Below are 25,756 nucleotides of genomic sequence, written 5' to 3'. Positions count from 1 at the left end.
AAATTAATGGAATTGTTTGTTAGTTATAATTACTTGAAAAGCCCATATGTTTGCGCCTCTGTCTGGTTTATGAAACTGTTAGGTCATCTTTCAGGTAGATTACAATGTTTGGAGCATATGGACATGCTCACAAGAGACTCGTGATCATCCACCCTGCTGATAATTCTTTATATTAGTTTGCATAACGTCAGACATTTGCCCTGAGGAACTGAGCAGCATGTACCTTTTTTTTAAAAACAGAAACTTGACTGGCTTTTAAAACTAATAGATTATATATATATATATAATATATATATATATATATATATATATATGTATATATATATATATATATATATATATATATATATATATATATATATATATATATATATATATAATATATATATATATATAGATACTATACACTGATGTAGTAACAAGATTATGTAGCTTTATATATTAATGGGTGTTCTTAGTACAAGAACACTCACCCTAATTATATATATTTATGATGTTTAATTAAATGAAACAATTGGAAGGAGGGGTCTGCTGAAATAGGTTTATTCATGTTTATACTGTTGTCACATACTGGATGTAGATATTGTCCAAATAATACAAATATGACAACATGACCACATCTATAACAATATATATATGAACAAATATGATATATTTTAGATATATATTATATATAGATATTACGTACCATTTCTGTGACTGCTCCTTTTTTTGTGTTTCACCACATCATTTCTCACCCCACACTGCCAGTTTGTTTGAAAGTACCATCGGTTTTTCGTGAATCCCTCTACGTTACTCATTCACTACAGTGCAAACCCTTTGTGGTACTTACGCAAAACATGTAGCTCTAGTTACGCTCTTTATGGTTATATGTAAACACCGCCAGGCCCTCTTGCTCCTCCCCTCTCTCCCTCCCCCAATTTACTCTACTCTCTCTCTAAAAGATCCTCAGTGATAAACTCGGTGACAGAAAATGGCGGCGACGGGGAGCCGGACCTCGTCGTCGGGAATTAGTGATCTGAATAACGACAGTAACGCTGGGATCTCTTATCACAGTAATACTACTAGCGCACTCGTTCCTCCTAACAGCCCAGAGGCAGCTAGGCAAAAATCGTGGAGGCGTAAAGAACTACGGAAAGTCAGGAGCGTAGATCTGGATAAACCAGAGTCTCTGCTCCTGTCGCCCGAGTCCGGAATTGCTCCTGTATCAGCGCAGCTTCACTTCTTATCGGCTTCTTCGCCCGGTGGATTTCAGCCGACCTTGCTGCAGCAAAGCTACTCTCAGTACAGTTCTGCGAATAACCGCTCAGTTTCTAATACGAATAACAGTCCATTTACCGCTACTCAGGAATTGTTGAACATTAAATGCAATACAGAGAACAGTTCTGATTATGGGTCATCTGGGGCTTCATTGGAAATGATCTCTTCTCCAAATAGGTATTGCACTTTTTCCCCCTTTTTTGTTTTGGACGTTTCTTAACCAGTGTGATTGTATTTACATCGGGAAGAGTGCCGCTGTTTATGATTGCTGGGAACGGTTCTTTGCAGTTGGTTACGGCTTTGCTAATGTGATTTGAAGATTGATTGATTTATTTATTTATATGCCTTTATTTATTTAACCAGAAAGTACACTCTACATGAACATCTGTATTCATTTTTTTCTTATTCTGTTGTGAATAGGGTAGTGTTGATATTTATATTTTATTTAACTTTGACTGATAGTACTTTACATTGCACGGATATATTTTGCTTTGGTCACATTATCTGGAAGCTTTAGGAGTGAGAGCGATCGTCTGTGTATTCCTGGGGCTCGAGGTTGCAGTATGATTTATTAACTGATCTTGAAACACATGTTACTAGTTTTGTAATTCATGAGTTAGTTTTGCAATTAATCAGCGAATCTGTTTGGATTTCCTCAGATTTGAGGATACGGGTGTTTGCTTTCCCATTTTGACAAGGAACATTGATTAAGCTTCTCCGGAAATGTAAATGTGTTACTTTTCATACATACTCAAACTAAATGTGTTTGGCATTCACTTCTTATTAGTAGTATAACAACCAGTATGTTTTTATGTTGTGTACAATTTTGTTTTTATTTGTTCTCTTGGAACGTTGATTGTTCTTTAGTTTCTATGGATCATTAAGTTTGTATGATTAAAAATATTTCTAAGTAAAATTAATCAAGAACAGTTTTGTTTAGCTGTCCGGCTCCCTACAGAGACCGGATGTATGTTTGGAAAGCACTCCACATTATTAATCCACATAGCTACATATTCTATGTTATTGGCTAGGATTGTAGCATACAATGATGAAATGAAATAAAATATGCATCTGTTATCTACCTATTTAGTCAGATATTTGAATTGATCATGTTCTGCATCCGTTGGATTTTTTTAAAAATAGATAAAACTGTTCCAGCTTTGTAATTCAGTTTTGTTGATTTGTTGTAAATTATATTTTAAAAAGTGGTATGTATTTATGGGAAGTTATCTTTGTTTTGACTAGGTATGCCAAGACAACAGAAACACGTTTTTTTATTTATTTTTTTTTCTTAAACCTTGCGTGATATCCTTCTTGGTGCTGGATATGTTCGTTGTTTGTATAATAATGCATTTGATAGTGTGTGAACTGTACATCTTCATAGTTCACACTCCTAAATGCCATCCTTTAGTCAGGCTTGAGTTAACCGATTAAACACGGAAACGTGTTTTTTTTTTTTTTTTTTTTTTTTTTTTTAAACTGTGCTCCCTGAACTTGGACTATGAGCCTCTAACACGTGATCAGACACGAGTTCTCCATTACTGTAATATCCTGCTTTGCCCCATTGCGTACAAACTTGATGCCGAAAACATATGGGTAGTATAGAAAGTACCCTAATGAGTCGCATGGTGGTTTGTTTCCCCGCTTATTATTACTATTTGTATTGTCGGGTTTTAACTGTTTGATACTCCGGGAGGGAGGCAGAGAGGAAACATTAACTGTTATTCAATAATTATACATATGAATTCAGTTGTCAGACTTTACTAGAAAGGCTATTAAAAATACTGTAGTATTTTGACTATTTGTATTTGCAGGAAGGGCAGGAGTAATCACCAAGTGGCAACAAATGGGTAAGGGGGACTGGAAATAAGATAGAGTTGGGTAAAGGTACAGTGCTTTGTAGCAGTATGGTGATTGACATTTTGAATTTGGAGCAGTAGTGAACAGATAATGGATGACTTGGGTGTCTCAGTACTTTGGCTGCGTTCCAATAGGTAACACTGTTGTCTCTGATTCCTTGAAAGGTAAAATCTCAGGGCTCCACCTCATTCACACAGGCAAGACAGCAACCTGCAGCTTTAAGTCATTGTTGAAGAATGGAAAATGTGGCATGAACTGTGATCTATTCTTTAAAATGTCTCTGTGTATTGTGTGAAACCGTTTGAATGGCAGACAAAGCCCTATTCATGATTTGCCAAAAGCAATCCAAATGTAGTCATTGAGAGGTTACGTTCAAATATGATTCTGGATATTGATGACATTCATGGTATTGCGCTCACTAGAACAGTTCATCACCACCTGTGATCTCTTCCCAGTCCCATCAGAATGCAGCCTGGCATGCAGACTCTGTATTTCTTTGCCTTTTTACAAGCCTTTGGAATACAATTTTTAAACTGCTGTTTACTACAGTGTGTCAGTATCATATTTAGCAAGAACATAAAACAGAATATTTTAAAGAAATACAAAGAAAAGCACTGCTGTAGAATCACATGAAGTCAGAAAAAAAAATTACAGACTCTTAAAATGGGAAAGAGGTCCAGTTTGTGAACCAAAATTCCACATTTTGTCTTGCTTGCAACCTAATATACTGATCAACTGAATCATGAAAACCAAGCAAGGCAATCTCCATATTTACAGTCGACACCCAAGTCTTAAATATTTATTGGCAGAAAGTGCCTGGAGCTCAGTGCTTTGCGAGACTGTAGTTCCTAAACTTGCATGCACAGATATACAGCACCTCATACACGTTAGGGCTACTGATTTTCCACAATCTCGGAATTAGGCATTGGGAACGGAATTGGCATTTTGGGAATGGAATTCTGCTTTGCAATTGCACCATTTAAAAAAAAAAAAAAAAAAAAAAAAAACAAAAAAAACAAAAAAAAACTGCACAAACAGTCTTTTACCGCTGTTTTTCTCCAATAAAAAATAATGGATTGCTTTGAAAACTACACTACCCAGAAGCCCAGCGATGACATTTGTATAAAACGTTTTTGTATGTTTATTTGGTTTTGTGGGCGTTAAGTTGATGGACTGACTGTCTCTGCTGCGGCACTGCCTGTGTCGAGTTGTTTAAAAAAGCAACTAGCTGTTTTGTTTGTTCTAGTCTGTAGAATAATTTGGAAATGTATATACAGAAAAGTGCCTGATTAAAAACAACAACAACAACAAAAAAAAATCCCTCGATTTAAAAAAAAAAAAAAAAAAAAAAAAAAAAAAAAACTAATTGAATTTATGTATTGATTTATTTAGTTATCGCAAATCTGTTACTCCATCACCCACTCAACACAAGGAAACGACACGGTGGTTGAAGTGAAACCTTTAGTTTTATAACTTATTATTTCTAATTTATCATTAACTCCTTAATACTACATAGTCAGAGTGATTTGTTTAGTTTTTGTTTTACTTCTGTTGCTATAACTTGTCTCTCTGTACTCTAGCTACTGTAGTAAGAACAGAAAATGGTGAATATTGTAGATTCAACAATAAGTGACCAAAAAATACTTATTTATTTTATCAACTGTATCGAACACAAAGACAATGTGTTAACAGAAGTTAGAAGCTCAAAAGTAGAAGCGCTGATCTCTTAAGTTCTGCTATTAATATGTCACATAGGCATACATTTTAAAATGTTTGTAATGGTACTCCATTAAATGCTCACACTGTTCTGTTATTAAAGTACCATTCATGTGGTAAAATGTGTAAGTCTGGTTCAATATATGAACATTAAGTTATATAATATTTATTACTGCTTAAAAATGTGCAGAGTAAAATACTCGGGCCTGCCTACTCCTAACTTTTTTCCAATCTGGCCCCCTTAAAAATCTAGTTGAAGAGCCCTGCTCTAATTAAGGCAGCTCTGTCTGTCCAGGGTATACGAGAAACACATGCAAGCAGCTTTATAGCAAGTACAGAATAAAACAGTCTGCGTTGTTGAAGGTGAAAACTACAGATGGGAGAGAACATTGTATTTCCTTTGTAATTTTGTGAAAATTGTATATTTTTGTAGTAATGCCCCTCGTTTTCGACTAGTCTGTATATTGTAAAACAGCTTATTGCTGGCATTTTCCAAACACCTTTATTGGTTGACTGAGCTACAGTACATTGTTACTAGTGGACTGCTTTAAGAAAGTTTTTTTTCCTGAAAACTGCATTATCTCAGGGACTTAAATAATAATAAAAAAAAAAAAATAATTCAATAGATTTATGTAAAGTTTGTATTTATGTTCAAATTGCATTGTTAATTCTTAATAAATTGTTAAAAAAAAAAAACAGAAAAAACAGAATTGATCATTTTGAAAAATTGAATTTGTCTTTCCCAAGAATGGAAAATCAAGAGCCCTATATACCAGTACTTGCTTTTCACTTGTATAAAGAGTAATAGTACAGCTTTCTGCAAAACAGGTTGTTAATAATGGCATCTGTATTTGATAGCAGCACAAAACAAGCCTTTAATAAATGATACAGACTTCTCAGCTGTTTAGTCTCATGCCCTAATTTCTATTTCTTGGCCATTCTGAAACGCTGTACTCTTGGTACTTGCTTCTTCACAATTTCAGGTAGTGTACAGTATGCAGAGTCACAGAATTGAGGAGAAGTAGATTTTGCATTTAGATTTTATAGAACTTGTACATTTGTCATTTCTACAAGGGTTTTCTTTAACATGCTTGACATAATCATAACCCATTTTGAATCATTGGAGCAGTTAGGCCTCAGGCCATGAACAACACTTCAGTTTCTTCACAAAATGTGTTAATTATTTCCAGTGCATTTATCATGTAAAAAAAAACATAGCCCGTAGGAACAGATCAAAACCAAGTTTTAAAAAAAAGACTAAAGAATTTTTTTTTTTTTTACTGCAGTCTTGCTTTTTTGGGTTGAATAAGACAAAGTTAAAAGGGTCAACTGAGCGTGAGCATGGTAAAGTTGTTTTTATTTTTGTAGACTGTCTTCCCAGTCCCTGGAGAATATTACATAGCTAGGTCACCATTTCCCCTAAGCTCACTGACTATTGTGTGCTCAAGAGGATCAACGTTACATTAAGGTGGGTATGATGTCATATAAACAGCAAGATGTATTGTCTTTTGACGGTGTGGGTTGTCAAATCTGAAGATTTTGTCAAAACCCAGTGGAAAATTATTGGAGAAATTGTGGCAGGCACTTAAATCAGACCCATGGCTAGGAGCACTAGAAGTAAATTGATTTTCTTCTTTAAATTCTTAAAATGTTTCCTTGCTTTATTTCTGTTTGCCAACAATATCACTGAACCATTTTTTCCCAATTTCTGAAGTGTCATGCCTTTCAGAAGATGTGCCTAAGTAGCTTCAAAATAGGTACATCCATTTTAATTCAACAAGACCCTACTCTGTGTTGGCTTCACATTAGACCCAGAAGTCATTTCATATTTATTATGTTTTATTGAGAGCATCTGTTTTGACTAAGGAGCCTTTTTTTACCCAAAAATGAGCCTACAAGGTTCCTTGAAAATGTTTGGAATACTTTGCCATCTAAAAATAACCCTGTACTGTGTACTGGTAACTATCCGTTTGCATCTTTTTTTTTCTTCAAATTATTGTAGCCAACTCGTTGGCTGCAGTTTTTGCAGTTGTAACTGTTTTGAATCTAATGTTTGCCTTCATATAAGGGTTACTGTACTTGAAAGTTTGAAAGGCCAAACACGTTAACTGTGTACCTATAGCAACTGTTTTACATTGTTTGTTTTGAAAGTAATTAAAGGGGCATTGTCCTTTCTCTGATCAACATATTTAGTAAAAAGCTCCCAACAGGTATTCATTTTAGCTTAACTCTCTGTCTACAGGCTGGTAAGATGGGATTCTAGTAAATATGACTTTGTAATTCCAAACAAGAGTGTTTTCTTGGCAGACATTTTATAGTGGAGTTATTAAACGTAAGCTTTTTATGAATAAACTACAGTTTGATATTGGGGGAACTGTTACACCAGCTGCTATATATAAACAGACTTTGAAAAACATTTTTTATACTTTCAACACCACAGACTTATTTGTGGTCAAGGAAAAGTAACCCCATTCAGCATAACGGACCAGTTAACCTGTCTAGTTTTTTATCACTTTTCTGTGATTTATTTCCATATAGGACACTAGACTAAATTGAGAAGTAAGGGTTTGGGCTTTTGCACTAATATGGAAAGAGTCAAAGAAGTCCTAACTTAGTTTTGTGAATACGGCCCTACTATTCTTCAAGCACTGATGTGTGAAATGTACAAATTGTCACCAATCCCAACCCCAAACTGCTCTTCAAACAGAAGAACCTACAATGATTTTTCAGATGGGCGCTGCCAGCTGTTTTGGGGTTAGTTCCTGTGTAGGTTCAAGCATTCTGGTTTGTATAGCAATGTGTATGTGTAGGTGACTTTTCTTACTCCTGACAGATGTCGTCATTTTTAATGCAGTAATTACTTCCACTAGTACAGTAAAACTTTGCGACAGAATTTTGAACAATTGAAACCTATTTTTTTTTTTTCCCATAAATGCTTTAGGAAACCCGAATGTCAAAGGAGCAGTTATTTGCAAAATGATTTTTTTTGCAAGTCATGCAAAACACTTTGCATAACAAAACATATGGATTGGCTGATGTTGGGCTATAGCAGTGTCATCATAAGTCTTTGGAACTGTTCTGGTTAGCAGTGTTACCCTTTAAAACGCTGACTGCAGTGCAGTCTGACACCACTGTGTCTACTCAAGTGTTTGTTTACACTAGTGCAGAGACAGACTACTTTAGTATGGATTTATGTATTGCTTCATTTTAATTAAATTGTTGTGCTCATTACATGTTTAGCCTAAGGAATTAAAAATGTAATCAAACAAAAAAAAAAAAAGTATATTGCTGTATTTATTTTTTTTAATTCAAACGCTGTTATACTGCCAAGCTAAAATTTGGCTTTAGTATGCTAACCCTATTTTAACAGATTAGTATCAGTGGGTCTGGAATGGTATTGTACTGTACTTCTTGAAAGTTCATACCCAGTGGCTGGGGGTTTTCTTTTGCATGCTTTCAGAAAAGTGCCCCTTACTGTATGTGTGCAGATGTATTGTACAGTAAGCAGCCAGTAAGCTCTTCCCATCTGTAGTGCTGAAGGGGATTATTTTGTGGTCCTTGTCATTGTGGTTTTGTCTGCTTCGTAGTAGTGGTTATTTAGCGTAAAGACCAAACAAATTAGTTGGTTGTTATTTACAGTAGCACAAAATTAACATTACCACATCTAAATTGCCCTATTTAAATATCTTACATGTGTTCAGCTTTAGTTTAGCTGGTAGTGGTATTTAGAAGTCTCTTAGGACTAAATGTCCAGTAAATGAGCTTAAAGTAATCTTAAATTATCTTCTTTTAGAGTTTCTTCTTTTACTGTTAACAGGAGCTGCCAGCTGCTGCTCTGGTGTGAGCCAATTACTGTTCGTCAGCCTGTCAATTTGTACGGTTCCAGGTATTAGCATTAGGAATGCTAACAATGAGCATTCTGTTACAGTATATTGAGTGAATCCTAAAACTGGCTTAACCTAAAATAGCCTACACTTTACAAAGATACACTGTTTTTAATTATTGTTTAGAATGAATAAATACATTTGTTTACCTATTCTAGTTGACAGTGGTGGTTGTAATTAAGAGAGTCTTGTATGTACAGCATTACTGTGCTTCTGCTCTTTTTACAGTAATATATTGTTAACACCCCCCCCCCCCCCCATTACTTACTGCAGAACTCTGCAAATATGCTGACGCTCACAGGCTTTGCAATTCTTCACATGTCTCTGGTAAATTCTGCAAATGCTTTTTTGGAAGCTTTTAGGTTTTAAGGTGGGTAACAAGTAGACTAGATTTCAGTTGACAGGATATCTGCAAATTATATTTTTGTTCTATTTTTTTCTACAAAGAAGTCAACCTTTCAATGACGCACAGAAGATTTGTCACAGGAAATCGCCCCAGACCACATAATAACTGTTTAAGCAAGCATTTGTAAGAAGTCTAAATTCAGTAATAATAAGAAAGATGCTATTTCGATTACAATAGGTGAGTGGCATTCTTCTGTAACAATCTTCTACTGCCATTTTATTCTTAGCAATATGTTGCTCTGAGGCCCCAAAAAATATTTGTGAAAAAGCGTCCTAGATTGTAAGTGTTACTGGATGTGCGGTACGCTTTAGTAAACTCACAGTAGGGCTTTGTGTTCCGGGCTTGGCACTGGCCTGAGGCCTTGGTGTATCCAGGGGTATATTTGGGCTTCTTCCCTTTGTTACATCTGGGCTGTTTGATGCTCAAGGAGGTGCATTGACTTAAAATGCCATAGAGCTGCTCTATAACAACATAGCTGAGCTATAGTAGGAATCTGAAACCAGGATCTTTAGATTGGGGCGACTGCAGTGGTGAACCTCATTAAAACATATATGAATGATGTTGACTGTGCAGTAAGGATTACAAATGTGTATAGTACCAGACTTAAAAGCAAGGCTAAAACCATAAGGAATGTAGTTGGTTGAAGTTGCTGTGCAGTGCTAATTGTTTTATTTAGTATATATTAATTTGATGTCCTTTTTCTTAAATGTATTAATAAAATGTAAGTAAGTAATTGAAATTAGATTTGGGGCTATATATACCATTGTTGGTTAACTTGTATCAAATACCATAATGTGCTGAAGGCTAACAGATTTAAACTGAATTATGGAAAGTGAGCCAAAGGTATTTTAATAGCTTTTGTGGTGGTCATTTGGACTTACCCTGAAGTTAATCCTTGTTAATGCTGTTATGTTTTGGAACATACTGTAGACATTTCTCTTAAGCATTCATTTGTGCACTTTATTTTTTTCAAACCTGGTAAACTGACACCCTGCAGTTTGAAAGTGCTGTTCCGCCTCCGATTGGATGATTATCCTGGTTGTGTTTGTGTGTATCCTGTGCCAATACTAGAAACTTCCAGGTGTATGCAAACTGTCACATACCCCACAGCCACTGGCATTAGTGCTTACATATTTGTTACAACACAAGCAGACAGGATATAAAGATGGCATCAACAGGAGTGAAAATCAATCTGCAATCCCTTTTATTTTATTTTTATTTTATTTTTTTAAACCTGTCAATAAATAAAAATAACCTCCAACCATGTCAGTACTGCTATATTCAGTAAGCACAACTGTCTTCTGCTGTCCAGTATAAAAGAAGAATCTGCTCGCTGTAGGACATTACTTTATAAACTTTAACATTCACTACGATTGTAGGCGGTTTTATCATGAGAAGTTCAAGTAGTTACAGTATGGCCTCCTGGAGTCTGAACCATTAAAAATGCTTTGTTGCTAGGCAGCATGAGGGTGAGTGGGGGGGGAGGGGATACCCTCAAATGATATTCTTCAGAGAGGTCAAAAGTCAGCTTCTTTGTCACTCAGCACTTTCCATTTAGTAACTGAATAGAAGAAAGCTATTGAGGGAACAGGGTTACTATTTAAGAGACTTTTAATGGTTTCTAGTAAATGTTATAGTTTTGTGTGCTTACTTGGATAAAGACACCTGCCATATAAATTAGTAATCAATAAATCAATCTAAATGGCTGCATGAAAACACAGTAAGAAGTCATAACAGTTTGAATTTGCCTGGAAATATTTGCCCTTTGACAATACAGTGCTGCTGTGTACTGTAGAAAGGCTTTCTCTGTCAAGTGATGGTAACTGCAAACATGTATTCAAAGGTTGTAAATCTACATATAAAACAGAAGTAGTAGAAGGTATTTTACAGTTTATATTTATACCGTATCAGTAGCCTTTCACTTTGGATTTTTTGCTTTCTAAGGACAATTCAGCTTTTTTTATATTATTTTGATGTACTGCTAATTTGGTGCTCCAGCACTGCTTTTTAAAAAAGTTTATCAGTTATTGTTCAATATTGTACTTTCCAAAACCTAAATTAAATCAGGAAAATAATATTACAAAAAACTGTTCACAGTGATTCAAGATTTTTTTATTTTTTTTTTTTTTTAGGTTTTATTTCTCTAGAGATGTTGTTTGTTATTTATTTCTGTACATTTTTTTTTTTGATAATTAACTAAGCTTTATGATTATGTACAGTATTTCCCCAGCTGAGTGGTCAGATTATGAAATGGTGGTAGACGGGTGCAAGTGCAAGTTTAGGCTACATCTGCATTACCAGGAACTTACACAGACGTATCGTGTTACTGTATTATCCATTGCAGTAGCGTTATATAACATGTGAGAACACATTTTTTCTGAGAAAGTAAAGGAATGTTTTAACTTGGTTACATGGATAGTTGCATATTATTACAGTACCAGGGCTCTCCGCCATGTGTAGTTGATAAATTTGCATTTTAATATAAAATTGTAAAATCCATTACCAGGCAACAGTGCATTGGCTGAATAATAATTAAAACTGTTACAAGACTTGAGCTGTGGTGGTTTCCGCTCAGTTTGTTTCCATGTACTGTAGGCTTTGTGTGAAGTGCATGGACTTGTGGAGTTTGTAGCTTGCAGTGCTTGTGTTCAGAGCCAAATGCACACAGTGGGACATGTCTGTGGGCATGCCTGACCATGAAACTTCACTTTCCAGCTCTACTTTTATGATGAATATATCAAGTCATCTGCTTGGCTTCGTTGGCTGAACTATTTGTACTATAGCTCATCTTATTACTCGGTAATTACAAGTATGGAAAGAGGTTAAAACCCATACATTGTGTTTAGTTTGCTTTAAATGTCTGTTGTATTTTCATTTTAGTTGCCTGTAGCCATTAAAGTTGCATTTAATACTTTCACTATGGATTTGGAGAGTTAACACAAAAAATCTATTGTGCTGCCATGACTCTAGATGCTGAACTACTGATTGTAAGTATTAAATACAAATAATTTTGGATTATTCAGTCGCTGTTGTACAAGAAGATACAGTACAGCCTATATTTCACTGTGGGCATTTTTTTTATCTTTCAGAATGAGCACACTCTAGATTCTTTGTGGAAGTCAACATTAAATATATAATCTTCCACAGGTTAGTTTAAACATGATGATTTGCAGTACGTTCTGCTGCGTGTAGCTATATTCTAATAATGAATGACATTGAAAAGATTAAATGCAATGTACTGTTGTACAGTAGGTGAGAACCAAACATCAGAATGAATGATACCATTTTCAACGATATATAGATTTATGCCTCCTTTTTAAAGCTGTTTTAATATCTACACTAACAGTGAGTGCATTTTATTATAAGGGGGTGTTCACACTGAGTTTGTTAGGGAGATTTGGTTTGTTTGGAGTGGAGTGTGAACAACAAAGTTAACTTGGCAAATAAACTGAACTCAGTCCACTTAGAGGTGGTTTCAGTTAGTTTGGTTCGCTTACTACACTTCAATGTGAACAACAGGGGAATTTGGTTCGTTTGCACACAGGAAACAAACCACACACTTTAAGCAGCTAGAGGAGGAGGAAGTGAAATTTCCTGGTTGTTTCTGTGTAGTTGGTTGGTAGCATTGTACTCCGTGTGTGTGTGTGTTTGTGTGTGTGGCATTCTGCAATATTTAAAAGTGTAAATGTAAGTTAGGTCACAAAATGTCAAGTGAAATAGTGGGGACAGTGAGAGAAACTTGACAAAGAGATTGCTGTCCCTCCAGCTCATAGCCAAAAAAATGATTGAACAAAAACCAGATTCATCCCCCAGTCACTGTCAGCTTAAAAGATATCAAGATGCACTGCAGACATTGTAAACATCCTGTCAACTAATCATGACAAAACAAGCAGTGTTCACTTGCAAATTGCAATGTGAGCACAAATAAACCAAAAACCAAACTCCTCATCACACCCGAACAAACTCGGTACATTTGTAAGTGTGAACACCAAGCAAATTGATAAAAAAAAATATACACCAAACAAAAATATGAACGCAATATCTAAAGGTTTGGTCCCATGTAGACAAAACAGTCACACTATAGATAAAGTTGGGTTTCCCTTAACTTAACTCTAACGAAACAAACGAACAAACATAAGTTGGGTCTCCTTTTTCCTGATTGTTTGTTGTTTCCGAAGGTGCCTGGGAATGAGAGTTTTGTACTTGACCGTAACTAAAAAAAATTTTATTTATTTTGTAATAAAAAAACTAAATTCACCGTACAATACCACAACGGAAGCTCTATTATGACTAAAAAAAAAAGAATTCAATCGACAGATTCCAGTTGTGGATGGTTATAATTCACCAGTGAACAGATACAAACGAGCCGGTGTACATCTAATTGGCCACTTTAATGTCATCATTGGAACATTCCCTCACTGCTTATGTAATCATCACCTTTAAAGTCATGATGTCAGGACACTGGAGTCAGGCAATGTCTCCTCTGTTCTGTCAGGACTTAACCGAGGGTTATTACTAGTCTTCTTCTTACTTCTTATCAACGAGACATAATGAATCGTAGGTACGTAAAAACATATTGAATACATCGAGAATTATACACTTATAATCAAATAACTGACGACGTAAAACGATCATTTATGACAGCGAGTGTCGTACTCGTAGTGAGCGAGATTGTTCTGGAGGCACGATAATAGCGACTAACTAAATGTAAGGCCAAGAGACCACGATAGTAATAATAACATAACATATAGAACAGAGACTTATCGTCCAATTAAAAATACTAAACTTACTTGAGAAAGTACTTTACTCACCGTAACGCAGTCATGCGCGAGACATGAGAAACAGGTTCAACACTGAGAGGTGGTAAGATTATAAGTAGTATTGTAGCGTATAGCCTTACGGGTGCAGAACGGACCAATCCACATTGCTACCCATTAGTAGTCGGCTGGATGCAGTATTAGTCGTAAAGACTTGCTGTGGAGTACTCCGGCAGTCCGACTCGAATAACACTATAAACAATAGCGATTAGTGTATACATTTCCGAGTATGTGACGCCTTCCATGGGGTTTACTCTGATAGTTGATAGGTATCTACTGCACGTTTACTAATTTAGCAAAAATAAATCCATACGATCTCTCATAGTATTGAGGAACTCGCCAAGTGTGACCTCTCCCCCTACGATTATAGGGACGAAATGACGTATTAATGATGGTGGGGGTGTTCATAAATTTGATAAGTGAATACTAGCGCTTCAATCCGGATAGCAGTACGGTGATGATACTTGTAAAAGATGATGCTACTAATCAGACAACAGCCAATCACGACTATGATGACATTCACTAGACAGACATGCATAAGAGGAAGTACTACTTTGAGTAAAACAAATCGCAGTAATACGCCGATTCTGTAGCCCTGAAAAACTGCGTGAACTAAACCTACTTGGAATCTCTATTCCCTACAGAATACTGATAGCGCCGCCTAGTGGTGTGAAATGGCTTACACTGATACGCTTGCGTCTGACTTGTTTTTCTGGTCCATTGCCCCGGCTCGGTTACTCTTAATTACGGTGATCTCGACTTAGCAAATGGTCTTTTGGCCTGTGACGAAAGAAGAAAAAGAGGAAGCGATATAAAAAAAATGTTCTACTGTAGAAAACATTATAATTATCGTGGATGAGAACTTCGTGAGTACACGCTACGTCGTTGATACCCGTGGAATCTGATCAAGGTGTTGTAGAAACGATGTACGATGATGGTCATCGTGTGGTGGTCGGGTTACAGCAGAATCAGACCACATCACCTCTAGTCATGTATAAGTCGTCTCTCGGCAGTTAGTATACACTCCGCTAAACGGAAATTACATGGCTCCAAGATCCAAAAACCGTCAATGGGACCAGACACTCGTCTTCACGGAAACTGAACAGTCGAGCGGAGTAATTCTCCTCCTACTACAATTGGGACTCCGCTGTTGGTTAACGTCAAAAATAGAGATAAATCCGCATGTCGTGACGACTTCGATACGCATGTCAGTCAACAGCAATTATTTGTAAAAAACTTAAAAAAAAAGAAAGACTGAGTGTCACTCGGTATACAGGTTCACTCAAGTACGTCACATTATCCGGGCAAGTATGGATGCTAATACACGGGTACACGGGTGATGTACAGACGTATGACTGGCAGTCAAAACAATACCATAATATACACTGAACCGTCGGACACAAGATCCCGATCTAGGCCGACCAAGGAAGGAGAAGTGGTAAAAAAGTCGTGACCTCGCTCACCGGAGTGAGAGACGCATTTTTAACGATCGCAATCATCCCAGACATAGGGAGTCCTTCCCCACTCATCTACCCCAGGTTCGACCAATTAGATATGCACTATGGATGTACACGCAGACTGACACCAGAATGGCACCACTACTGTGGCCATGACGCTCAACCCACAGTCACATCTATAGACTCCATCTAGCTCTGCGCTAAAATGTAGCATTCTAGGTACTATATACATGTTATAATGATCTAACGTTGACATTAGAGAGGACGCAGAATTGGTTTTTTTTTTTTTTTTTTTGGGAACTGCGTATTATGCAATATGTAAGAGTCTCAAGTTACGGAACTGCTGCGATCGGGATTATTATGCCATACTACGTAATAAATGCTATCTGCTGACAGGATAAGTGAGTATGTGAACCATTGATCAGCAGTTAATTGTAACTAGGTCGTACATCGATCGTGAACTCCCTGGGAACACACCCGTCTGACTACTCATAGCTTTGACAATATGATTACTAATCCAAATCGACGAAACGTGTGAGAGGCAGCAGTAAACGCGTCAACCGGTACACGATCGTACAACCTCGTGAATAATAGGCGAAATACACTGTAAGCAGCCCAACATCAGTTATTGAATTGTCTAAATGTATTTTCATTGTGAATAACAACCCACTATACGAATATAGATTCATGGGAAACGATATATATATGTGTCCACTACATAATAAGTCTGGAATAAACTGTTCTGCATATTGGAAGACAGACCACGTCCGAAAAAAAGCCTATTGTAACCATGGAAAAGCGTTAAGCGGTCGTCACGAATCTACTCAGTCGGTAGTAGTGAATGACCGGTGTCTGATACTTAGAACTTGTCGACGGGTAATGGTGTAATAACCAAGATAGGTCATTTTTTTATCTACTACCCCCCCCCCCCCGGTTAAAATGACAGATTCAGACGTCTTGGACTGTTTCACGACTGCTAGTGCTAAACTGTTTTGACTGGTTATTTCTTACGGCGGAAGTCAGAACTGTTGTACTGACGTTTTTATTATTTTCGATCAATAATCGTTATCAAGTATACACTAGAACGTGAAAGATTCACCATCACTTCAAAACCACTTTTTCAGTAAATATGTTATATGTAACATCGGCGTCACTTCCGAGCACCCTGACATACCAAAGTGGAGCACGAAACGTGAATACAGATAAAGCTATCATTCACTACCCATCATATACTATCAATAGTCGTGTCTACGTATATAGATCTTATCAATCAGAATTAACGAACTAAACATGTATGTCTGACTATTAAGACTGTCACGTAATACTGCACTTCATATCGATAATGTCATACAACTAGGTACATCTCTACTTTATATACTTGTGCTCAAACTGAAGATATACATAGTTTACGATTACACTAGTATGCATTGTACAAATTTATATACGTTTTGATTATGTCAAACCACCAAGTTACCGTTCATAGCGGCAACAAGTCTGGAAACGGGACTTGAATCTCTTAGTATGACATGTGGTATAATCATAACGTGGTACGTTCACAGCTCTATACTACCGGTCCGATAGTGTAGTACACAATATCATTATGGTGCTACGCACACATAATAAATATGTACCGAATCTGCAATACTTATGTACATTGCTAATGAAATCGATTTCGTCGTACTAGTAAGATGTGTCGGATCTATGTCAACTATATAACCTTAGTTCCTGTAAAACAAGTGTAGAGGGTACTATATTAATAGGATGGAAGACTTGCTAACTAGTAACTGGGAGTGATACAATATCGCCTGTTTTCATCCTTCGGGCGAACGTAGAAAAAATTGTCACAGATTAAGTATTGAGTACATTATCATGGTCTCAAGGGATTATGACAGCTTGTGCTTACTTTTAAGTTAATCGTCGTTCTTTGTGGAAAGTATAAGACTTACATGATAGGATAATATCTTAAAAGAAAAATTAAATGTTGAACCCCTGCAACAAAGTTTCGGTAACAAGCAAATCGTACGTCCTAGATTTAGAAAAATTTTTTGTATTGTAAAAGCCAGTCATATGAATGTGTAATGTTCACCTTACTTCCTCTACGACAAAACACAGTAATATATAAAATCATGTCCCGATCTTTAAATCCAAACATCAGATGACATGTCCACACACTACATGCATGTTTGACGGCCGCGGCCAGAAAAAAGAAAAAAACAATCAAGCGGAACACTCGTACAGTGAGCTAGTCTGTCTGCGGTATATGTGTTTATGTCCTTGCGGGACTCATTGTCCAGTATGAACAGTAAGACTGTAATCGCATGTGCTATGTTCGTTAGGCCCTAATGCAGATTTTTTGAGCACGTTAAGGAAGCTAATGCAGTTCTTTTTTTTTTTTTTTTTCTTAGCATTAAATACGTCTGGGGCCTAAAATTTTGTAGATAGACGACAGAGCTAAGACGAAACACTAAAATAAGTCATCATATAAGGGGAAGAAAACGGTAGAAGAGCAGGTTAGTAGCCACAAAATCCCGTAGTGGACAGTGACGCTAGATGACTAGCGACGGACGAGTGTTACTGGGAGAGGAGCAGTGTGGAGGGGCTGTACACGCCAACTCGGGAATTACCTGTCGTAGTCTCAGATTGGTGCCAAAGTCATGTCGAATGGGTAGTGCGCAAGTATTGGGGCTCGAGAAGATGTATCGACGAATTCACGGTTCAAAGTATGAGTGTGTCGAACGTCGAATTGGAACAATCGTTCAGGAGGTATCCAGATCAAAGATGGTGCTGTAATCAATATGTACGTAGAAGACAGAGCTACCGTGGTATCGACAGTATGAAATGACGTCCACTACGAGACACATATTATAGACCCGAAAATGTAACCACAATGACATATGTTAAAAAGACGCAACGGACGAGATTCGTGATGCGAAACACGGGGGTATAGGGGCAACGCCAGTAACATACAACTCCACGCAATGGGGGTAACAATCGCACGATGTTTGATAGTTGTGTCGTTTTCGTGTTAGTGTACGTTGGGGTCCACCGGCTAAACACATACCACTAGATGCGTGACACGATTATAAAATTTTGTGTCAGCAAGCACACACTGTGACATAAAGTTTGAAATATAACACGACCTACCTACAGTTGTCAGCCCATGTGTGCGATAGACTAAATACAATCTTGCGTGAAGAATACGCTTTACATCTCTACATGCCATGGGACCCGTATCACGTGGGGTTATGGATGAAATTCATAAATCGTCGAGACTAAGAGTAACTTCAAGCTGGAACACGGGTTCAGAAACTACACCGACGGTAAACTCGAGCGGCTACATATGAGAGTTACGTTCTCTTAGAGAAGGTCTTCAACCGATATAGGACGTAGGTGACCACTGCCTTCTGTGGGAGCGCGGGCGGCGTTTCAACATGAGTTAATGGGTGATAACACTAAATCTACCTTAAGTTTATAACAAAAAAAGCACACTTTTTGGTAGTCGCAGGAGGCTGAGAAGAGACACTATTCTGCGGGCTTCTGGATTTACACATCCTGCACTTTTAAACCAACTTTGGTGCTCAGAAAATTCTATTTTTGAGTAACGCTTCTTCGACAGAAGATTTGTTATGATCCTAGACTTTACTACTTCAGGAACCGTACGTATACTGGTCGTGATTACTTACATGTGTTCGCAGTTCGAGGTGGTAAAAGTAGATAGAACGGTCTGTGTACGATCACGGAGCCTACAAGGTGGTGTCTCATTCTAAGCGACACCGTTGGCATCATAGCCAGCAGGGCACAAACGGACACGCGCAAGTAACTGCGAACTAACGCGAGGGAAGACCACTGCAAAGCTATTCCGCAGCACAGGGGGGAATTCGGTAGACAAAATAGAACGAATAACCACACTCTCATAGGCAGAGATGGATACGAAGAGGTCTCGCAGGGACTCAACGACCGATACGGATAACGCTGACTGAGATAAAGGACCAGAAGGGTCATTCTAGGTGGTGACCGCGTGTGCCTTGATTCGCTGCATCCGTTATTGATGTAGCGACAATCAGCTCAATGACTTTGGAGATGTTGAGACTTACAGTGCTATGTTAAGTCCCACACAATGAAAGCTTCTGGGCGACACTGCACAGGCTCCGGGGGGGTACGCACTGAACCACTAACTAATTTCCATGAGAGCGAATCAATCAGTAGAAACTATGACAACTCTGCATCGCAACATGAACAAGTGGAAGCGCTAATGGGGACACTAATTGTTAAGATATTTGTAGAGGGGGCATCTAAACTGTATCTGACTATATATCTAATGTCGCAACACGTAAGTCATTCTGATACAAAACATTAACGGAAAAAGCATTCAGTGTGACAACAGTTAAACTCGTAACTACTTACGCGTAAAACACTGAACGTCTTGAGTTCTGCTAATAAATAACGGCCCAAGAATGGAGAACATTCGGGCGAATTTTCGACCAATCACGAAGCAATAGCTGACTCGAAGAACACAACCACGAAATCAGCCATTAAACTTGTTGAACCATCAAGTCTCACGGTGTTACTCAATAAACATGGTCTAAAATCCCCACTCTACAGGTCGTGATCAAGTTATTTATGATGCGTTCGTGTGATTGTATACTCCACTAACACATTGAAGATAGTCATAAATTATGTTAATCTTTGTACCATATGGTGATTGCTCCTATGCATTATTCCTAAGAGGTTTTTTGGTCGTTGATAAACACGATATTCCTTAATCTTGACGGTACAGACGGTTCCGTTCAACGACGAGACCACCAGCATACACTAGACAGACGGATTTCCAGTCTCATCAGTGGAATTAATCTTTGATCACTCGGGCTGTGAAGTGTGTAATCAGTGGACGGTAAGATAAACGGTTCAGGTCGAGTACATGATAATGATTCAGACATGCATTATTAGTACACTAATTCCTTCATGAATCAGAGATAACGTGCACATTTACGGAGATTGCTATTGACGTCCGTGATGATGGTACTCATTAACAATTTACACGTAGAAAAACTGCGTAATAACAAGTCCACGTATTACTCATTTATTTACATTAGTTTCGCTGAGTTGATGTGGGGAAATACGGACTAACTAGTCTACCAATATGTTGTAATACGAATCTACAGTACTTATTCTAGACCGGGGTGATATGTGAAGACATGAAAAGGCTCACGTTGACACGCTAGCAGATCCGGCATAACTTTGCATATGGACGGCTATGATATAGGGGTACGTGAGCGTAATGGTTCAAAAGAAAAAAGAAAAGAATGTGGGTAAGTCTGTCGAATAACGACGGTATGATTCATCATACTGCTACACATTTCGACTTTTTTTTGTATCGCTAGTGGGGAAATGTGACAATGGGGACATCATGTGCACATAATACATTGAATTATAGTGATCAAAATAGGTGTGTGTAGCCTTGCGCGTGGGGCGACACCGTAGACAGTATCATGCAAAAGACTCTTCACCGTTTTTCGACGGTACTAGGAAGCTATTAATTAACGATACACTTGTGATTTCATCACAGTAATGCACTTAAGTGTACTGAACTCAATTGTACACGCTGGCGCGGAAGGTGTACGTGTCCGTACGACGGACACGAAATATATTATTACCATATTGGTATAGGTTTAACTAGATTATTAGTTTTCCTATTATTATTACTATCGATAAATTTTCACGAATATCCTTGTGAAATGAGTATCCGTGACGATATATATGCTGTGTGTATGATCAGCTAGAGTCAAGAGGTGTTAGTAATCGCTGAATCCCGAATGCGGTTAGTATTGTCCGCGCACGTCGCAGACGACGTCGAGGATCACTAGTCATTAACGGTGTTCTGTCCTTACTTGTCATGTCGTGTTCTATTCCATCCGTTAGAGTTTCCTCCCGCTCGGGACCTGTACCAGAGCTTGGGCATGGGCGAGTCTGTTACGGTGGCTCGGTTCTAGTATGCGTGATCTGATTTTGTGAGACTAATAACATGTTATCTATGCAGGGCGCCGAATGCGATGGTGGCGCTGCAGACCGAGGAAACGTTTATCCGTGCGGATTCATATAGACCCCTTGAGTAGTCTGATGTATACATGCAGTCGGAGGGTCGGACACGACTGAAGCGGCACGTCTTACGGGATGGTCGAGAGAAGTCTTACGTGCGGACCTGAAGCGGCACAGTGCGGTGTGTGACCACACACAATACACCACACACACACACACACAAACAACCACAGCAACACACACACAACACACACACACCACACCACACACACACACACATGCGATGCACATGCTAATCTGGACTCCATTTAAAATGCTGTGGTTTGCCAGCCAGAGTAAATGGAGGACTAAAAGCGGCTGTGTTGATCTTCTTTATTTTAATATAGAAATCCCACACAGGCTGAGCTATTTTTCCATTTTAGAAACTGCTGCACATGTTCTGGCAATACGGTAAATCAGTGCAAGTAACAACAGTTTATGGTACGTATTTCTCATTTCTATCAACTGTCATTTCTGGCTGACACGGACGTAGTTTTCTGCCTTCGAATACATGTAAACAAAATGTTTGTTTGGTTGTTTGTACCAGCACTACTGTAAATGCATCTTCAAAAGACAACGCTCTTGATTTCAAAAGGCACAATGTGTTAATTTATTTTTTTCAATTTGGTGCCCATTTAAGGAACCAAATCATCACTGTTGTGTTTTTTAATTTTTTAATTTATTTATTTTTTTTAGTAAAATGTGGTGTTTGCTTTAAAATGCATTCAGCTGTAATTTTTTTTCCTTCCTGCTCTTGAATTCAAGTTCATTCGTGTCTTGTAAACTTGTTTTGTATCAATCAGAAGTATAATTGGTTGTTTCTTTTGCCACAGATTTACAGTACTCTCCTGTATCACAATAAAAACTACACAATCCATGATGAATTGTTACACAGCTGCCCATTATATATAGGCTACAGTAGTAGTCTTGCTCAAGTCATACAGTACGTGCTGCACTGAGTTTCATTTGTTTACAGTTTTGTAAACTGGATCATTCAGAGTGTGAGTTACAGTACATAACCAGCTGTTAATATGTATTGTACAGTAAGGGTTTGTTTAAACTGGAAACATGGCAGTTTGGTGATTCCTCTGATGCAACACAGCTGTAATGGCTGTGCTGCAAAGCCAAGAAATTAACAGCGCTCTGGAGCCGTACTGTATGTAAGCAAGGAGACGTGTTTTATCTGTAATGGACATTGAAATGACAATTGCTAATATTTACATTAAAGCAACTGCAATTTTAAATTGATTTTGATAGCTTTAGTGAGAGAGTGTTCGTTTGTACTGGTAGAAGCACAACTGCTTTCATTCTGTTCAGACCATTTTTGTGACTTCTTTTGAAAACTGCTCCATAATTCCTGTGCTTGTTTGTACACTGTCAGACTGTAAATGCAACATGTAGTATACCTGTACAGGAGGGGGAAGAAAATATCTCAAGAACTTCAACCAAAACCATGCATTGGCAGAAATGTTATATTTATGAAGTGCATTAACATAATTGCCTGTTTTGTTCTCCTTACAATTACTCTGTTTTGTTGTATACAATGCTGTTAGCGTGGGCACAAGCTGACGTCAGTGCTACATTTGAAATCGCTCCAAGCAGCAGCATTTGTGTAAGTGAATTGATCCCCAGGTCTGGGAGATATTTTGTCGAGTCATTTGGCAGAGAAAATGTGTGTATGTGCTTCAGCCCTCTTGAAACCACTACTGGTTTAGATCCCACTACTGTCTGCCTGTCTATGTCTGTGTTCAGCAATTAAAGTTAAGACGTTCTTCGGCAATCTACATTATAACAGGCAGTCTGTATCTCGATCGCGATTGAAACGTAGCCTCAGCTGGCACTTCCACGTCCCACCTGCATGGACAACACAAAGGTCCTTTGTTTAGAACCCAGTAAACTGAGATGGCCGTCATATGATCGGCAACGACCGCTACTGTACTGCTGCTTTTTATCCAAAGATGGTGGAGATTGTAAGCTTGCATTGTTTTAGATCATTGTTTCTGTATCCAAGGCCAGGACTGACTGAAAGACTTGCTCCATTATCGCTTGGGAAGCTCACAAATGAGGCAGGAGCAAATACAATACTACAGTAGTAGTGAAGTAAAAACCAGTTGCCACTGAATTTATCTTGGAGTACGCTACAAGTACAGTACAGTATCTTATAAACAGACTATTCACAGCTCATTTACTATAGTCCTGCAAATCAAATATTTTTTTCTTATTTTAAGCAGATGAATTGGGTGTATTACAGCGAGTACTGTATCTTCACTTTGAAAATCTATGAATCATGTTGTCTTCATTCAAGAATATAAAATATGTTGGTCCAAAGAGTTCCCCACTATTTCAGCAAATATCTAAAAGTAGTCTGCAGGTAGCTAGATTCACTCGTGTCTTTGAGCAGCTCTGTACCGTGCACAAAACCAAACCTGTTCTTTCTGGTGTGTGAAGGTCCACCTGTAATTTGTGTGCAGTAGTATTGTAGTTTTCAATATCATCTGCAATTTATAGAGTGTTGCAGATTTCCTGTTTGAAATTCTTACACCTGCTTGTGATATATTCTGCATTTTAACAGGAAACTACTGTTTCCTCTTCAATATTGTTGTTTCCTTTGACAATATTACAAGAAGCAGAATTTTTTCCCCTGTCAATTTGAAAAGACTTGGACTGTGTTTATTTAAAATGCTTTCTTCATCAATGACTACCTGTTCCTGCTCTAACCATTGTTTTTATTGCTGAACATTTTGGTGATAAGCCAGCGTTCAGTACAGTGGAGGGGTTTTGGGAAGAGGTTTGCACTTCTTGAAGAAAATATTGTGTGTGTGTGTGTGTGTGTGTGTTCTAAAAGTTTTTTTGTTTCATCTTTTTTTTTTTTTTTTTTTAACTCAAGGGTATTTGTCTTAGAAAGTGTTTAAGTGTCTTCTGTGGGTTTAGCAGGATGTCAAAGAAAATTAAGAGGATAATTAAAAAAGAAAATTACATTTAAGAGGCTGTAGAGAGCTAATCTATAGACCAGTCGTACTTACATTATAGTTAGTTTGGATTACTTTGTGAATCTTGATAGCCCAAGCTCCCTACAGTTTTACAGTAACTAAGTAAGGGGGTTTAATCAATTTCCTGATTTCGTGAGTAATCAAACACCTTTTTAATTGATTGTATTTTGCAACCAATTAATCAAATGTAAGTTGAATGTGCATTTGCTGATTTTTATTGTGCTCACAGTATTCTAGTGATGGTGTTGGATAGGCTACAATAAAGTGGATGTGGATTTGGTCTGAGCTGTAGCTGTTGAGTTTCGTTCTGATGGAGGAAATGGGTGATAATTTGACTTTGTAAGTCTGAGTAAAAAGCTTAATGCACAACCTCAAAAGTAGGATATGTTAAATACAATGTTTACATTTGAGAGTTGTGTGTGATTGAAGTACAAAGGAAGTTTGACTGTACAGTAATTTATATCTGTTTCTGACGGATACTAAACATATTGTCAATGTCAATTTTACAGCAGCTGAGATGAGATCAATGTCATGTTGCCTACAGTACTCTATATGGCTTAGTTTGTGGCCTGTGGGGCAGTACTTTGTCACTTCAGAATAGTGGAAAATATCATACAATGTTAGCAATGTACGAGGGACACTGTGTATCCTACCTTTTGTCCTTCGTGCGTCTCCTCGGTCTCTTGTCTTCCCTATTATTACCCTTGGATTAGTTTGGTTGCTCTTAGTACCAGAACTGAACTCTGTATTCTATGTGCAGTCCCACCAGTGCATTCTGGGTCTCTTTTAAATTCCCTTATTTAATCAGTTACTGTAAAATATTTATGCTACTTGTAGCTTTTAAGGATTCCCCTTGTTTTTCTTTTAAATAAGGCTACTGTACATTGTACTACATTGTTCTGTAAGCTGAAAAAGCAACTGAGAATAGACCTGCCTGCCCACATTTGTATGATTCATTACTTCCCTGTAGAAAAAATTTTAAAAGTAGGCTCAGACAACTGTAAAATTTTTCATCAAACGGCTTTTTATCCCCCCTTCCCCTTTTTTCACCCCTGTAAATTTAATAGGCTCAGACAACTGTACTTTCTCATCAAAACGTCTTTTCACATGTGCAGCACCCTGTTACAATAAATAAGCGGGACTGACAAAAAGTTGAATGGATGTACCATCACCCCCCCCCCCCAAAGTACTGGGGAGTACAATTTAGACCACCAAATTAATTTCACTTGTGATGTGAGCTGGATTTGAACCCAGGCCTCCTTGTGAAAAGAAGGAACAGCTAGTGGAGAGC

The 25,756-nt window shown here is 37.7% G+C and overlaps 1 protein-coding gene across 2 annotated transcripts in view; it reads left to right on the top strand.

Annotated features, from left to right (window-relative positions):
- Positions 1–941: 941 nt before the first annotated feature.
- The window catches only part of LOC121300913 (mitogen-activated protein kinase kinase kinase 1-like), a 46,651-nt gene continuing 21,836 nt past the window's right edge, over positions 942–25,756 (top strand). For both annotated transcript variants that reach the window (XM_041229908.1, XM_041229900.1), the window contains exon 1: positions 942–1,437. In XM_041229908.1, coding sequence (XP_041085842.1) covers positions 974–1,437 — 464 coding nt within the window. In that variant the 5' untranslated portion in view covers positions 942–973. The remainder of the gene's footprint in view (positions 1,438–25,756) is intronic.

The sequence above is a fragment of the Polyodon spathula genome, chromosome 2 (assembly GCF_017654505.1).
Source record: "Polyodon spathula isolate WHYD16114869_AA chromosome 2, ASM1765450v1, whole genome shotgun sequence".
Classification (NCBI taxonomy): domain Eukaryota; kingdom Metazoa; phylum Chordata; class Actinopteri; order Acipenseriformes; family Polyodontidae; genus Polyodon; species Polyodon spathula.
This window is presented reverse-complemented; position numbering and strand designations above follow the sequence as displayed.